General features: G+C 62.5%; 2 protein-coding genes across 2 annotated transcripts; both read right to left on the bottom strand.

Moving 5' to 3' along the window:
* Positions 1–201: 201 nt before the first annotated feature.
* On the bottom strand, positions 202–7,150 carry TPGS1 (tubulin polyglutamylase complex subunit 1). Its single transcript, XM_004285896.4, has 2 exons — positions 6,519–7,150; positions 202–971 (listed from the first exon to the last, which is right to left on the bottom strand). Exons 1-2 carry the CDS (start codon positions 6,890–6,892, stop codon positions 437–439), a joined length of 909 nt encoding a protein of 302 aa, XP_004285944.2. The 5' UTR covers positions 6,893–7,150; the 3' UTR covers positions 202–436.
* Positions 7,151–7,706: 556 nt separating this feature from the next.
* Positions 7,707–12,793, bottom strand: MADCAM1 (mucosal vascular addressin cell adhesion molecule 1). The gene is made up of 5 exons (XM_004285915.3): positions 12,648–12,793; positions 12,262–12,534; positions 11,581–11,901; positions 9,187–9,642; positions 7,707–8,328 (listed from the first exon to the last, which is right to left on the bottom strand). The coding sequence occupies exons 1-5, from the start codon at positions 12,706–12,708 to the stop codon at positions 8,219–8,221; spliced, it is 1,221 nt and encodes a 406-aa protein (XP_004285963.1). The 5' UTR covers positions 12,709–12,793; the 3' UTR covers positions 7,707–8,218.
* Between the last annotated feature and the right edge of the window lie 1,743 nt (positions 12,794–14,536).

The following is a 14,536-nucleotide window of genomic DNA, read 5'->3' as shown; positions in this document are numbered from 1 at the left end:
ACCTCGCTGGGTGCCCCAATGCCCTCTGCTCTCATAAAGCTGAGTCCAGGGGCTCCCTGGGGTTTCTGGGCAGTGGTGGGACCCGCTGGGGCTGGCCAGGGTGCGCCCGAGTGGAGAGCGTTTCCAGAGAAGCGTGCTGGGGGCTGGACACGGGTGCGCACGCGCGCACACACACACACACACACACACACACACACCAGGTCAGCCTGGGGAACAGATTTTTATTTCTGCTGAGGAGAGGGCCCTGGGCAGGCGGGCGGGAAGGGATCCTTGGCCTCCCCCCGAAGGGGGCTTGGGCATCATTCCAGGCGGGAAGCTGGGTGAGGGAGCTCCCTGCACCCCTGGCATGCAGGGACACCCCAGTCCTGGCCCCGGTGAGCCGGACCCCGAGGGCCCCAGGTATCCGGGTGGAGGAAGCGGCGGCCGAGGTAAGGGCTCAGCCCACGGGCTTGACCTTGGCGATGAAGAGGGCGGCCGCCTTCTCCAGGAACTCCTCCCGGGTCATGGGGGTGCTGGGCCGCCGGGCCACCAGCGCGCGGTCCATGGCCAGCGCCAGGCTGTCGGGCCCCAGGCGCGAGCCGGCCTCCAGGTAGCGCGCGGGCGTGGTGTCGTCGCTGGCCTGCAGGGCCCCCTCCAGCGTGTCCAGCACGGCCTGGCCCACGTGGCGGTCAGCCACGGCCAGGCCCGGGTCCTCCAACAGCCGGTAGAGGGCGCCGGCGCGCGCCACGAACTCCAGCAGCACGAAGCACGTGAGCATCCCCGCGCGGAACACGGCCAGCGGCACGGCCTCGTGGTCCCGGCACTGGATCTTGCGCAACAGCGGCGCCACCACCTCCTCGGGGGCCTCCCCGTCCCGGCAGATGCGCTTCAGCAGCTCGCTGTACGTACGCCCGTCCAGCCCCGGCTTCTTCTTGCGCCCGCTGGCGCTCAGGCACTCGTAGGCCACGCCGACGTTGTTGTTGAAGGCGGTCCTGCGGGCGGAGGGGCCGTCGGGCCGCGCCAGAGCCCCGCCCCTGCCCCCCGGCCCCTCCCCCAACGCGCCGGCTCGTCCAGCCTCAGGGCCTTTGCGCCAGCGGCGCCCTGGCCTGGAGCGCCCTCCCCCACATCTCCCCACGGCTTTGAGCCTTTGCTCAATGTTACCTTATGGGGGGTACCCTCCCTGACCCCCTAACCCCTTCCTGTACTTCTCTTTGTGGTGTCCTCACGAGTTCCCTCCCTCCCACCAGCTCAGCCCAGGGGCCTATGTCAGGGAGTTTATTTGTTGGTCACTGTTACAGCCCCAGCGCCCAGAACACTGCCCAGGAGCCCCAGCAACGTGGGCTGACCCCGACGATGGGCATCCGCCCATGGACTCTCCATTCCATCGATGATGTGTGTGCCCACGGGGTGTCACCGTGGCAGGACACATCCCTACCTTTTAACCTGGGTTGTCTCTTTTCACCCCTGCAGGCCCAGAGGCAGTAACCCACACTGTGGCTCAAAGCTGCTGCTGCCTGTCTTCGTGGGTAAAGATTTATCCGCAGGCGGCCACGTCAACCCAGACATGCTGCCCTTCTGCTGCAACAGCAGACCCGACGGTCACGTCAGGGACCAGCCACGGCGCTGACATTACTTACCGCCTGCCCCATGAGAACCCTGATGTCCCACCACGAGCCCTGGCCACGCTGGAGCCTCACAAGTGGTTAAGTGAGTGGGCTGGGGTGAGCCTGGGCATCTAGATAACCCGGGTCTCATTCCCATCCTCTCAACAGCTGGCGGCCAGCCGAGGCCCAGTTCCATCTCCACTAAAGCAAAGGGGAAGTGAGGCTCAGGGCAGCGGCCAGGCCAAGGGTCCCACAGAGGAAGGGGCACCCCCAGGGCTCACATTCGCCTTTTCTGGGAGCCCAGCTCCACTCTTATCTGTGGGACCTGTACGGGTCAGCGTGGGTGCGAGCCCGGTCCACGCTGGGCCGGAGCACGGCAGGTGCCCAGGGCAGGGCCCAGGGATGGACATGCTCACCCAGTGAGCTCCGTGGGTCAAGGCCCTTTACAGAGGAGGAACTGAGGCCCAGAGGGGAGGGGGGAGGACCTGGGGTCTCGCCCATCTGGGATTCACTTCTCACTTCTTGGGTCCTTAGGATGTGCTGGTGCTTTAGGGCCAGTGAGATCACTCCGTGAAGCGCTGGGGGTGCCAGACGCGGCGTCATGCTCCCGTTCCCAGGACTGGCACCGTGTTAGCTGCTGCCGCCTCACAATAACCCCTTGCAGGAGCTTTTATTATCAACTCCTTTCACCAGGACGCGTGGGTCCGGGGGACCTGGCAGTGATGATGCCCGTGTCAACTCTGTGGCCGCGTGGCAGTTACCCCCACACCTAGATCACGTCGCAGCCTGAGTCAGGAACTGGGAATGGCTTGGCTTGGTGGTCCCGGCTCAGTCTTCAACCAGGACCCTGGCAGGGCTGCTGTCCCCTGAAGGCTCCCTGCGGAGGCCTCTCCCCACGGGGCAGGGTGAGTGTGCTAAGGTCACGGCACTGGCCCCTGGAGCGGGTGACCGGCAGGGTGGCAACGCAGGCAGCTGCCCGAGGCTGTGAATACGGGGCGGGGGGTGGATCTCGGGGGTGTCTTGAAGGCAGGCCGCCCCACCCCCACGAGAGCATGGCCCACTTCCCGTGGAGGGTCCACTCCCCGCAAGGCTGAGTGAGCAGAGCCCCTGCCAACCCAACAGCAGCCGTGTGAGGCCACTGAGGTCTCGGGTATGTCCCTGTGGCCTGATGGCTCGTCCTGATGGGGCCTGAGCGTCCACCATCCGCCCAGCTCTGCCTGATGCCTCCCCAAGGAACCTGGTCGACCCACTAGTTGTCTTGAGCTGAATCAATTAACCGGAGGCGGCGGCGTGTGGGGACCCCTGAGCACCCTGTGTGCTCAGAGCTGTTCCTGGCTGGCCCAGACCTGCACCGGTTCTAGCCACTGTGCCCTGCTTCCCTCCTCTGGAGAATAAGGGTTCTAGTCCTTGCGTCTCAGGATTCTTGGGAGGACAGAGGGTAGATTTTGTGCTTGGCGTGTGGCAGGGGACCGCGTGCGCCTGTCATTAGCTGTCACCAGCTGCCACTCAGCGCTGTCCAGGTTCTGTTTACCATGGGCCTCGTGGGCAGGAAGACGCACAGGGGGGCAGTTACGGTCCAGTGAGATGAGAGCGTCAGGCAAGAAGCCAGAGGAAGGCCACACCCCATCTCGAGGCCGCCCTCCCGGGGGCTCCCAGCCATGAGGGAGCACTCACACCGCCTGCCGTCCTGGGCTCTGGTCCTCAGGCTCTGCCTGTGTCAGCTCCCACACAGAGCAGTTTGCAAAGCACGTGGGCATTTGTTAAAAAAGAACCTATTTACGGGTCTTGTCACAGAGACATGGAGGCTTCCAAGGTAGACCGGGGGCTCTCAACGGGGTGACTCTGCCCCCAAGGGACACTGGTGACTCTGGGGACAGTTATGGTTGCCACCACTGGGTGGGTGGAGACCCAGGAGGCTGCCCAACACTTGCAGGGCCCAGGACGGCCCCGCACAGAGTGACCGCGCTCCCCCTGTGTTAGCAGTGCTGAGGAGTGACTCTGGTTAATTGTTTGGAAAGAAATTGGGTCCTCTCCCTGCTCACACCAGAGGCCTGCATACATCCCACTGAGTCAGGCGGTGTGAACCAGGGTGGCCCCCAGTGTCTGTGGGTCAGCTCCCCTCCCTCCCACTCAGGTGTGTATTTAAATGTGTGCAGCATTCCAGACCTCAGAGGCCAGGTGGTCACGGGGCGCACAGCTTCCTGGGGGTCCGTGGGATCCCATAATCTGGGGGGTCTTGTCTGGGAAGATTCTGCCCCCAGGGGACACTGGGTGATGTCTGAGGACGTCTGTGCTTGTCACAATGGGGAGGGCTCCCGGCATCGCGTGGGTGGGGGCAGGGAGGCCGCTCCACACCCCACAGAGCCCGGGACACCCCACAGAGGATGCTCGGAGCCGAGGAGACTGGCTCAGACCCTTTGGTGCCTTTGCATGTTTTCTGGGGCCACGGGGACCTGCAGCGGTTGGCACTCTTGCTGTTCCTATTAGCACGTGGTGGCTTAGAAGGCGGCCCTGGGCCACCATGCCGGGTCTGCTGTGTTTGTGCTCTGAGGGCCGTCACCAGTCCTAGCAGCCAGCACGTGTGATTTCGAGACAACAGCAGAGGGGATTTTGGTTGAGTTCTCCCCAAATCTTTCGTGCTGAGGTCGCTCTCAAGAGCAGCCCCGGGATTCCCCAGCCCACCCCTCAGCATAGGGACGAAGCTGCCCAGCCTCGGGGGGACCCGCCTGGCCTGGCTTCTGCTTCTGACCCGGCAGCCGAGGTTATGGGGCTCCTGACTGGGAACGTATCTCTGAGTTCAGCACCAGCCCCGCCTCGGGGAGACCAGGTGTGCCACCAGCACCGGCCACTCACTCTGCTCCTCCTGAGAACCGCTCCAACACCCCTTCAGTATGGTGAACAGTGTCCCCCCAGGTGCACGTCCACCCGGAACCTGTGAGTGGGACCTTATTTGGAAATAGCGTCTTTGAAAGATGTAATTAATTCAGGGTCTGGAGGTGGGGTGAGGTAGCCTTAAAACCAACGCCAAGTGTCCTTTTGAGAGAGTGACACAGAAGAGAAGCCACGGGAAGACAAGGCAGAGGCTGAGAGGATGTGGCCACAAGCCAAGGATGCTTGGAGCTTCCAGAAGCTGGAGGAGGCAGGAAGGACCTTCCCCTACAGCCTCCAGAGACGGCACAGCCCTGCTGCCCCCGGACTTTGGCCTCCAGAACTGTGGGAGAATAAATTTCTGTTGCTTTAAGTCACCAAGTTTGTGGTAATTGGTTACAGCAGCCCCAGGACACTCAAATGGCCCCCTTGGTTCTAAATCCAACAGACACTTCTCAGCCCTCATCTCTAGGGCCATTGGACGCAGGGCCGGTGCCTTTGCATAAACTAGGCAAAGCTCTGCAAAAAGCCTTCACATAAAGGTCCTCGTCTGTGACGTCTAAGGAGTGAACGGCTTGTGCAGTACTTGACCTGCACGACTGCACGTGGTGACCCTGCCGCTGACTCTTCTCCTCCTTGGAAGATGTCCTGGTTCCCTGTCTTCTGGTTCCCTCCTTCATGTCTGTTCTGCCTTCTCACGCTTTCCTGTGGGTTCGCTGAGGCTGTGGCTCCTCAGAATCAGGTCCTGGGCTCTTCTCAGCTCCCCTGAGGCCTTCACAACCACCCCGCCCCCCACCACCAGGTGACAACCACCCTGCACCGTCACGCATCTCAGCTGCCGACCCAACTGTCCACCTTCCTGCTTCGAGGTTTTCCCAGCTCCCAACTTAACGGTCCGCAAGTCACTCTGGAAACTTCCCCCAAACCAGTGACCTCCCATCTCATGGACCACCTGGGGCTGTTCCTGCACAACCCCCTGCAGACCCAGCAGAACCCATGGATGCCCACCAGCCCGCTCCCTGCCAGGTCCCCATCTCAGGGGTGGCCCCGGCCGTTCCCTTTTCTGGCTGTCACTTTGGACAACTCGCTTGCCCTTCCCCTGCGGTGGAGACTGGGTGCTCCGAATGGGATGCCCGTTCTCCACACCCCTTCCGGCTCCCTCCCAGCCTCTCTGTGCTCCCCTGCTTGGGGTCCGCACCTTGACTCTCTCGGGAGGGCTGCCCCCAGGCAGGAGGGTGCTGGGGTCAGGCTGAAACGCTCCCTTGCTTGGCTTCCTCCTCCTTCCTGGGCTCTCTGGGGACCACCCCCATCCAAGACCCAGCCCACCCACATCCAGCGCCCACCTTGTCTGGTTGATGCTGCGCGTCAAACAGCTCCTCCCCAGCCACCCGACACGGACCATTCCCTCACCCGCTTCTAAGGGGGTGGGGGGGCAGGCGCCATCCCCTCCACCCCTCCATGCTTCAGCCCTGCGAAGGCTCCCGGCCTCCCCCTCTCCCGTGGGTCGCACACTGCAGCCCCACAGCCTCCAGGCCAGTGCAGCCGGTGGCCTCGTGCCTGCAACACCTTTCCCCGTGTGTCAATGCAGGCCCCTTACTGGACGTCTCTCCTGCCCGCGCGGGACCTGGATTGCTCTCTATCTCCACGGCCCAGCTCTGTAAATATTCATTTTCTGGCTGAATGGACGGGGATGCTACCACGCTGGGAACAAGGCAGCTAGGAGGGACCTGGCTCGGAGGACTGGCTCTGAGATCTTGGCCAAGTCCTGTCTGGGCTCCATGATTTTCAAAAGTGAGATAGATGCAAGGGGGACCTCAGCACCTGCAAAGAGGCATCACCAAAGCCCAAGTCTGCCAGAGCTACCGGTGCCAGCACTCGGGTGGCCCCGCCGGGGCCCTGCAGCCCGGAGCCATCCGCGCCCCTCCCGCGCCAGGCAGAGCGGACTACAGTTCCCACCACGGCCCGCGCTCGAGAGCCGGCGCCGGGGGCGGGGAGCCGCGCGGAACCCGCTGGGAGTTGAAGTCCGACCGCGGCCCCTACCCACCCAGGCCCGGCCCAGCCCCGCACCTCTGGGAGTGGTGAGCCAGGCGAAGGTGCCACAGCGCGCGGCCCAGGCGCTGCTGCTGCAGCAGGAGCTGGCCCGGGGGCTCCCCGGCGCCGCCGTTTGCAGGAGACCGCAGGTCCATGTTCTCGAAGTAGTGCGCCAAGAAGGCGATGGGCTCCTCGGGTCGCGCTTCCAGCACCTTCAGCAGGGCCGCGCGCAGCATCTCCGTCACTCCGACCTGCCGCAGGAAGTCCTCCTCACTCTCGGCCGTCGCCGCTGCTCGGGACACCCCCGGCCGGCCGCTGCCTGTGAAATTGGCCGCCTGGGCCACAGGCAGCCGCCGCTTCTCCACTGCCGCCATCTTCGCTGAGGGCAGCGGGACCGGAAGGACGTCCATATTTCGCAGTGCGCTGGCACCTCGGGGCGGCCATTTTTGTTGAGGGCAGAGGGCGCTCGGATCCCGCGGGGAGACTCTGGGAAATAACCAGCGCAGGCCACCCTTTTCCCTAGGTTTTCATTGGCACTTACTCTCTCTCCGTTTTCATCTTTAGGTGTGCTGGTTGGCTTTCCTGGCTTAGGCTCGGAACTTAAATTTTGCCAGACTCCAAAATGGATCCCTAGGAAGGGCTTGGTTTCTGGTATGAAGCCGGATTGCTTGCCATCTTGGTAGTGGGCGAGTCCTTCATTAGCATGGTCCCCTAGCAACCGGTCTCATTGGTTACCAGGGAAGCCCTGCTGAGAGCGGGCGGGATGGTTCCACCCCAACTCCGGGACTAAGCGCCGCTCCCGCCCACTTTTCTGATTTTCAACTCAGAGCCTTTGTGCTCAGCTTGGTCTTCAGCCTAACCCAATCTCCGTGCGAGTTTGTAGCTCACCTCGTGGAGAAAGGCCCCCTCTCCCCACCAGGCTGGGTTAGGGGTCTGGTCTGCGCTTCCGCGGCCCCTAGTCCGCTGTACGGGTTCACAGAGCGAGGGGACCACCCACGGTCCCCAGTTCCCCGTCCCAGGCTGTTACCTTTCCTTACCACTAGAGGGAACTTTCTCACCCCGCATCCTCTATAGCTTTAAACTCCCCCATAGCTCCTCGGTTCCACAAGGCTGACGACCCTGGCATCTACAGCCCTTCATCTGCCGGTATCATTTCCAGCCTCTCCCTCGCCTCTCCCCACGCTTTAGCCTCCAGCCACCCCAAAAGAGATGCAATTTCCCGTATCAAGCCACCTCTCTTCTGTGTCTTTGCCCGTGCTGTCCTCCAACGAATACTTTTCTCCGCTTCTTTTGAGGACTCCTAGTTACTCATTAAGCGCCAGTGTCCCCATATGCAGGGAAAGGCACCAGGAAAAGCACACGCCTCTTACCCCCACCCCTGGCCACGTGGGCCTGGGGTGTCCTGTCCTTCCTTGTCTGTCTGGGGAGTCACCTAGAGCAGAGGATGGTTGGAGCTGTGCCGGGGATTCCCCGTGTCCTCAGACCGCGACAGGAACCACCGAGGTCAGACCAGATGCTCTTTATTCTCCAGCTTTGCACCGTGGGGGTGGGTGGGGGTGGCGGCTCCCCACTGAAGGGAAGCCCAGCCAGCTGGGGAGCCTGGATGTGCTGGCCATCAGGGTAAGGGGTGCACGGTCAGCCCCCCTGCTGTCCAGAACCCTGGAAACATCCTCTGGTTGCAACTGAGTGGAAGGAAAATCCCCCTCCGTGTGGTCCAGGCGGGGCAGGGGCCCAGGTCATCTGGTGGGCCAGCAGCGTTTCCACAGGCGGTAGGTCAGGAACACCAGGAGAAGCAGCCCCAGAACAAAGCTGCCCGTCCACAGGTATGCAGACGTTAGCGGGGAGCCTGGAGAGAGAGGCATACGGTGTCTTGCACCTCTCTGCAGGTTTGGGGAGCAGCCCAGCAGAGTCGGCTAAGGGCTCCCGGACTGACCGAGTTCCCTGAAATTTTACAAAGGACCTCACGGTTTAAAACGCCTTCTGAAATGTATAAAAATCACTGGACTATCCAGCTATTTTTAGAGTGAGTCTTTTGAAAGGTACATAGGACCTTGTAGTTAGAAGTGAGCTGTCCAGTGAGGGACCACTCACCACAGCTGCATTTGAAATGTGATCAGTCTGAGTGGACAGCGCTGTCTTTGTAAAACACACATTGCATTCTGAAGGCTTAGTTTGGAAAAAAAAAATCTCATTCATGCTTTCTTTATAGATTGCATGTTGAAATGATAACGTCTGAGATATATTGGTTTTGATGAAATATATTGTCAAACCTATTTTTACCTTTTTATTCCTGAATGTGGCTACCAGAAAAACGGAAATTACCAACGTGGCTGTATTCTACTTTTTTTTTTTTTTTTTTTTTTCTTTTTTGGCCACGCCACACCGATCTTAGTTTCCAGACCAGGGATCAAACCTGCGCCCCCTGCAGTGGAAGCACGGAGTCTTAACTGCTGGACCGCCAGGGAATTCCCTTCTATTTCTGTTTCTATTCCACAGGCTGTCTTAGCCCATAGAGTGCTGTGACACCTACACAGTCCCTGAAACTTAGTTATCGCCATGCAGGCAGTTGTGATCTTATAGGGTCACGGAAGTCCACTGGACAGCTGGGGACACAGGCTGGCAGGGCCCCCCTTGTCTAAGGCCAGACTCAAGGCTCCCCTCCCTCTCAGGCTCCCCCAGTGCCCGCCCCAGCCCCTGAACTCACAGATCTCTGAGGCCACGTACAGGTTGGCTGTCTGGCCCCCTGGGTCCAGGCCACACTGGAACCAGCCCTCACCGTGGCATCTGGCCCACAGCACGCTCCCGCCGCTCAGCCAAGCCCGGGCCCCCACCTCCTGCGTCTCGTAGGCCGCCAGCCCGCCAGGGGCCCGGGTCCAGCGCACGGCCACGCCTGGGCTGCAGACCACCTCGCACAGCAGCTCCAAGCTCCCTGCTGCTGACAGCTGGTGGATCTCCGGGAGGCAGGGCCTGGTGGAGCTGTTCCGGGGCACGGGGCCAGGACTCCTGGGGCTGCGGGTGGAGGCCTGCTCTGGGGTGGCCCCGGGGGAGGTGGTGATGGGGGGCTTCGGGGATGTCGTGACGGGGGGCTCCGGGGACTCTGTGGTGCTGGGCTCTGGGGGGGTCATGACGGGGGGCTCCAGGGAGGTCAGGCCCTGCAGGACTGGAAAACACGGCAGCCATCTGTTCTTGCTGCTGCCCAGCCCCTTCTCCTCCCTCTCTCTCTCCACCCGGACCACATGGTTGGACCAGAACCACTCCAAGCCCCGTCCATTCACTTGGGTGAATCGCAGGGTATCCCAGTGGGCAGGAGCCGTCTCGGGGTCTGTCATGCCCGCCCCCCCCCACAGCGAGCATCCAAATCTCTGTGTCTCACTTTCCTCAACTGGAAAGCAGGGTGAGAGGCCCCCACCCCAGGGGCTGGCGTGCAGAGTGACACGGGTGTTGGATCTTATTATTATGGGGCTGAGGGGTGGGGAGAGGGAAGGGGGTGCCCCGCCCCCTTGCGGTGCAGATGAGAGACTGAGGTCCCTAGAGGGGATCTGTCCGTTCTGCTGTGTGACGGCTCTCAAATCCGGAGGACTCTGCGCACAGCCTCCCAGCACGCCCCTGCCTCCCCCCCACACCCCTGCTTCCACTTGAGCCAAACCTTTCCTGGCCCCCAGGCCCCAGCCATTAACATGAGTATCGGGGTGCCCTCTCAGAGAACGAATCTGTGCTTCCTTAGTGAGAGGCTGCCAGAAGCTTAGTGATGCGGTCAGGGCCTGTCCCAGATGAGACTAACTAATAACATCTGACATGAACTGAGCACCTACTGTGTGCTAGGCCCCACGTTAAATGTTGCCATTCGTTAGTTCATTCAGCAAGCATTTCTTGTGCACCTACTATGTGCCAGGCTCCGTGATAACAGTTATTGATTAATTCATTCAGGATGTATCTATTGGACACCTACTGTGTGCTGAGCACTGTTTTAGCCACTGGGGGGACAGCCATGAAAGAGAGTGACACATTCCTATCTCGATGAAACCAATGGCAGGGGAGACAGATAATGGGGAAAAAAATAAAGAGAGCACACAGGAGTCAGATGTTGATAAAAGGTGTCAACAAACATTCAACAGGAGAAGAGAAAGGGCCTGAGTGTGTGTGTGTGTGTGTGTGTGTGTGTGTGTGTGTGTGTGTGGTGGGGGTGGGAGTGGGGTTTGACCCCTTGGACAGAGAGGTCAGGGCAAGTCTCACTGGGAAGGAGACACGAGGGAGGTGAGGGAGATGTGGGGAAGAGCGTTCCCGGTGGAGGGCACAGCAGTGCAAAGGCCCTGGGGCAGGACTGCACCTAGGGTGTCGGAGGGACAGCAGACTGAGTGAGGGGGAGAAAGGAAGTGAGGCAGGGGGTGGGGGTGGGGGACGGGGCAAGCAAGTCAGGCTCTGTAGGGCTCCGTGGGCACAGGGAGCTTGGGTTTTCACCCAAAGGGAGGTGGGAGCCCTGGAGGGCTGTGGGCAGAGGAAGGGCAGCACCTCATGGGACCTGGCTCAGGGTAGGTGCTCAGCGAATCTGCTGAATGAATGAACGAGTGAGAAGTAGCCCCCGGCTGCCACGAAGGGACAGACTAAAGATCGAATGCAGGGACTTCCCTGGCGGCGCAGAGGTTAAGAATCCGCCTGCCAACGCAGGGAACAGGGGTTCGAGCCCTGGCCGGGGAGGATGCCACATGCCGCGGAGCAACTAAGCCCGTGCGCCACAACTACTGAGCCCGCGCTCCTAGAGCCCGTGCTCCTCAAGAAGAGAAGCCACCGCAATGCGAAACCTGCGCACCACAACGGGAGTAGCCCCCGCTCGCTGCAACCAAAGAAAGCCCGCGCACAGCAACAAAGACCCAACACAGCCAAAAATAATTAAATAATTAATTTTAAAATAAAATAAAATAAAGATCGAATGCAATTTTTCCTCGTCTGTGGTACTGTGACCTGCCCAGGTGGCGACACAGCAGGGGAGGGGCTTAACCAGGATTCCATAAGAGCCGCTGGGCACCGCTCATCAAGGCTCACAGGCGCTGGGTGGTGTGACCTCACCCACTTCCTGGGGGACACTGAGGCACAGGCTCACCTGGAATGGGCCGGCGGCGGCTCAGCTCCAAGCCGGGCAGCCTCATGGTCGCCTGGCAGTGGAGGGAGGGTGGGGTGGGTGTCCCCAAGGTGGGCAGCAGCCAGCGCTGTGTCACTTGGAACAGCGGGTCCTCGCCCTCCTGGGGCTCCTCCATCACATCCCGGAGGGCCTCCACCCCCTCCAGTTCCTGATCTCCCAGGAGCAGGGACATGGAGAGGGTGTCAGGGCCAGCAGGCGTGACGTTGTGGGCTGTGCAGGACACCTCCTGGTCCGGCCCAGCCACCAGGGCCTCTGGGGCCACAGTCAGTTGGTCCGGGAAGGCTGTGGAGGGAGTGGAGGAAGGGGGTGGGCAGAGCTCCGAGGGTCAGGGCTGGGCCCTGAGGAAGGGGGCGTGGGGACTGCTGGTGCCCGGGGACAGGGAAGACCCAGTGCCCCACCCGCAGAAAGGGCAAGGGGGTCAGGTACAGGAGGTTTGGGGGTGGATTGGGGGAGAGGGGATGCGGGGAGGAGGGAGCGGACTGCAGATCGACCCAGGAGGACCTGCGAGGCCGGCTTTGAGCTGGGGCGGGCTGGGCAATCCGGGAAGCCTCCCAGGCAGAGGTGGCACAAGGATAGAGGGAAAGCAGGGCCGCTGGCTGGGCCCCCACGTGTGCCACGACGGCAGGAGGGGCGGGGGCTCACCGAACACCAGGAGCCGCACGATGTGCTGGAAGGCGACGTCCCCGCAGGAGCCCACGCACACGCGGGGCCCCGCAGCCGACAGCGAGGCGTTGAGCACGGAGAGGACGCTGCTACCCGCGCCCGACTGCACGGCGCCCAGGCTGGTGTCCAGGCCCCGCCACTGCACCGAGGCCGCCCTGCCGTCCTCGCAGGCCAGGCGGCAGGTAAACTGTAGCGACTCGCCCACGGCCACCGCCACCTCGGGCTCGGGGGGCTCCACCTCCAGCGGCCCACCTGCGGGCGACGGCGCTCTCAGCCCCGCCCCGCGCCCCCAGCCCCAGCCCCCTCCTCCGAGCCCCTCCTCTCTCCCAACCCCTTCCCGGCTCGGAGACCCCTGCCCCGCTCACCGCGGCCCAGCTGCAGCAGCCCCAGAAAGAGGGGAAGCAGGAGGGCGAGGCCCTGCTCCATGCTCGGTCCCCGGCTCTGTCCCCTGCCCGCGGGGGAGGCGGCTTAAATACTGGCGCCCCGGGCTCCTTCTCCCCCCGCCCCCGGCCCCGCGACCCCGCTTCCCCTCCCCCTCCTCCAGCTGCTCCCCGGGGGTTTCCCGAGGGGGTTTCCCACCCTGACCCCCGACCCTGGAGGCGACAGAGAGGCAGGGACTGGGGGCCAGAGATGGGGGCGGGGGAGGCCGAGGTCAGAACCCGCGGGCGGAGGGTCTGGGCCGATTCCAGGTTTCAGTTTTAGAGAATGAAGATCGGAAGATGGAGGCGGGAGAGGGCTGACTGTCGAGGTTAATTGAATGGAAATCGGAGCCAGGCCCAGGGCTGGCGCCGGGCTTGCCCAGTCGCGGGAGTCTCAGCCCTCGCTGCCCGGAGCGGCCGCGCGGGGGCGGTGGGGAGCAGTCTCCCCCGATAGCTTGGGCGGCCGCGCAGCAGGTCTCCTGCGGTGGACCGCCCCGAGCAATCCGCTTGGAAGATGGGTCCCGTCAGGGGTGAGGATGCTGTAGGGTGTGGAGCCGAGGCCCACCCACCTCTGAGCTTGTCTCCTGTCCGCCAAACGGGCAGGCGTGATGGGACCCTGGGACACCGGACATGGGGCCTCAGTGCTCTGTTCCACACAGCGACTTGGGTCTGGGCTCCCCACGAGAAGCCTGGGGGCGGGGACCCACAGCGGGCATCGGCGAGGCCTGAGAATCTCATCTTCCCAACGCTGGAATCCATCCACTCTTTCCTCTGGGCCCCTCAGCCTGGCCCCAGTTTCCTTCACAGCCGTTCACCACCCTGCACCCAGAGTGGACTTAGAAACACCCTCTCAGCACGTGGACACCCCACGGCTTCCCCTGGCAGAGGGAAAAATCCCAACTCCTGGCCGTGGCTGGAGCCTATGAGACCGAGCAGCCTCCGGACCAGGCAGCCTCAGGACCTTAGCATGAGCCTCCCCTGCTCCGTCTCTGCCCAGATGCCGCCTCCTGAGTGGGAAGCTCCCCAGCCAGCTTCCCCCCAACCTGACTTCCTCGCAGTCCTTAACGAGGTCAAGTGGCTGATGTCACATCCCCCTTGTACTGGGAATGGGGGGATCTCGTCCGCTGTGACCCCAGACCCCGTGTGCAGCGGGCATGCAGGAGGAAAAGGATGGAGAGTCCTGGTTGTCCTCCCACCCCCGCCTGACTCTGCCTCAGTTTCCCTGACTTCAGTGTAAGAGAGGAGTCGCCAGGCCATGCTGTTTCTAAGCACCACCAGCCCCGCCCGTCTGTCTTCTCAACATCTTAATTGTCAGAGGTAGAAACTGGGGCCTAAGAGCAGGGGCCGGTGGGCAGGGGAGGGGAGCTGAGTGGGGGCTGGGGTGCCGCTGGGGGCAGGGGAGGGGAGCGGAGACTCAGGGGACCCCAAGTGTGCGAACCCAGCGTCTAACTTCCTTGGTCCCATCCCCCTCCTACCTCGGTGCCGGGAAAGGCCGCACAGGAAGGCAGCTCCAAGGTGCCGCCCCTCCCCAGGCCGGAGGTGTGGGCCCTTCTCGGGAAGCTGGGCCCTTAACCCGGGTGGGGGGCAGCAGGCCTGGTGAATGGGTCTCTTCCCAGGCCCTGACCCGGCTTCCTGGCACCCTGGCAGCCGAGGCCCTTGCAGGGTGTGGACTTGCCCCTCCCCCGCCATCGCTGGCCCCTCCAGCTCCAAGCCTCTGCTTGCGTGAACGAGGAGGGTTAATGACACCCGCGGCTTAAGAGGACAGTGCTAAGGGGAACACGGTGACCGCAGCATCAGCAGAGCCACCCCGAGGAAGGGACAGGTGGGCTCAACAG

The sequence above is a fragment of the Orcinus orca genome, chromosome 3 (genome assembly GCF_937001465.1).
Source record: "Orcinus orca chromosome 3, mOrcOrc1.1, whole genome shotgun sequence".
Lineage (NCBI taxonomy): Eukaryota > Metazoa > Chordata > Mammalia > Artiodactyla > Delphinidae > Orcinus > Orcinus orca.
The sequence above is the reverse complement of the archived record's forward strand: the minus strand, read 5'-3'. Positions and strand labels throughout refer to the sequence as shown.

Coding starts and splice junctions, on each gene's coding strand:
- TPGS1 (XM_004285896.4), bottom strand. CDS start 6,892: ATGGACGTCCTTCCGGTCCCGCTGCCCTCAGCGAAGATGGCGGCAGTG. Junction 972..6,518: donor CTGGCTCACCACTCCCAGAG/GTGCGGGGCTGG, acceptor CTCCGCCCGCAG/GACCGCCTTCAACAACAACG.
- MADCAM1 (XM_004285915.3), bottom strand. CDS start 12,708: ATGGAGCAGGGCCTCGCCCTCCTGCTTCCCCTCTTTCTGGGGCTGCTG. Junction 12,535..12,647: donor GCTGCTGCAGCTGGGCCGCG/GTGAGCGGGGCA, acceptor CGTCGCCCGCAG/GTGGGCCGCTGGAGGTGGAG. Junction 11,902..12,261: donor CGTGCGGCTCCTGGTGTTCG/GTGAGCCCCCGC, acceptor CTCCCTCCACAG/CCTTCCCGGACCAACTGACT.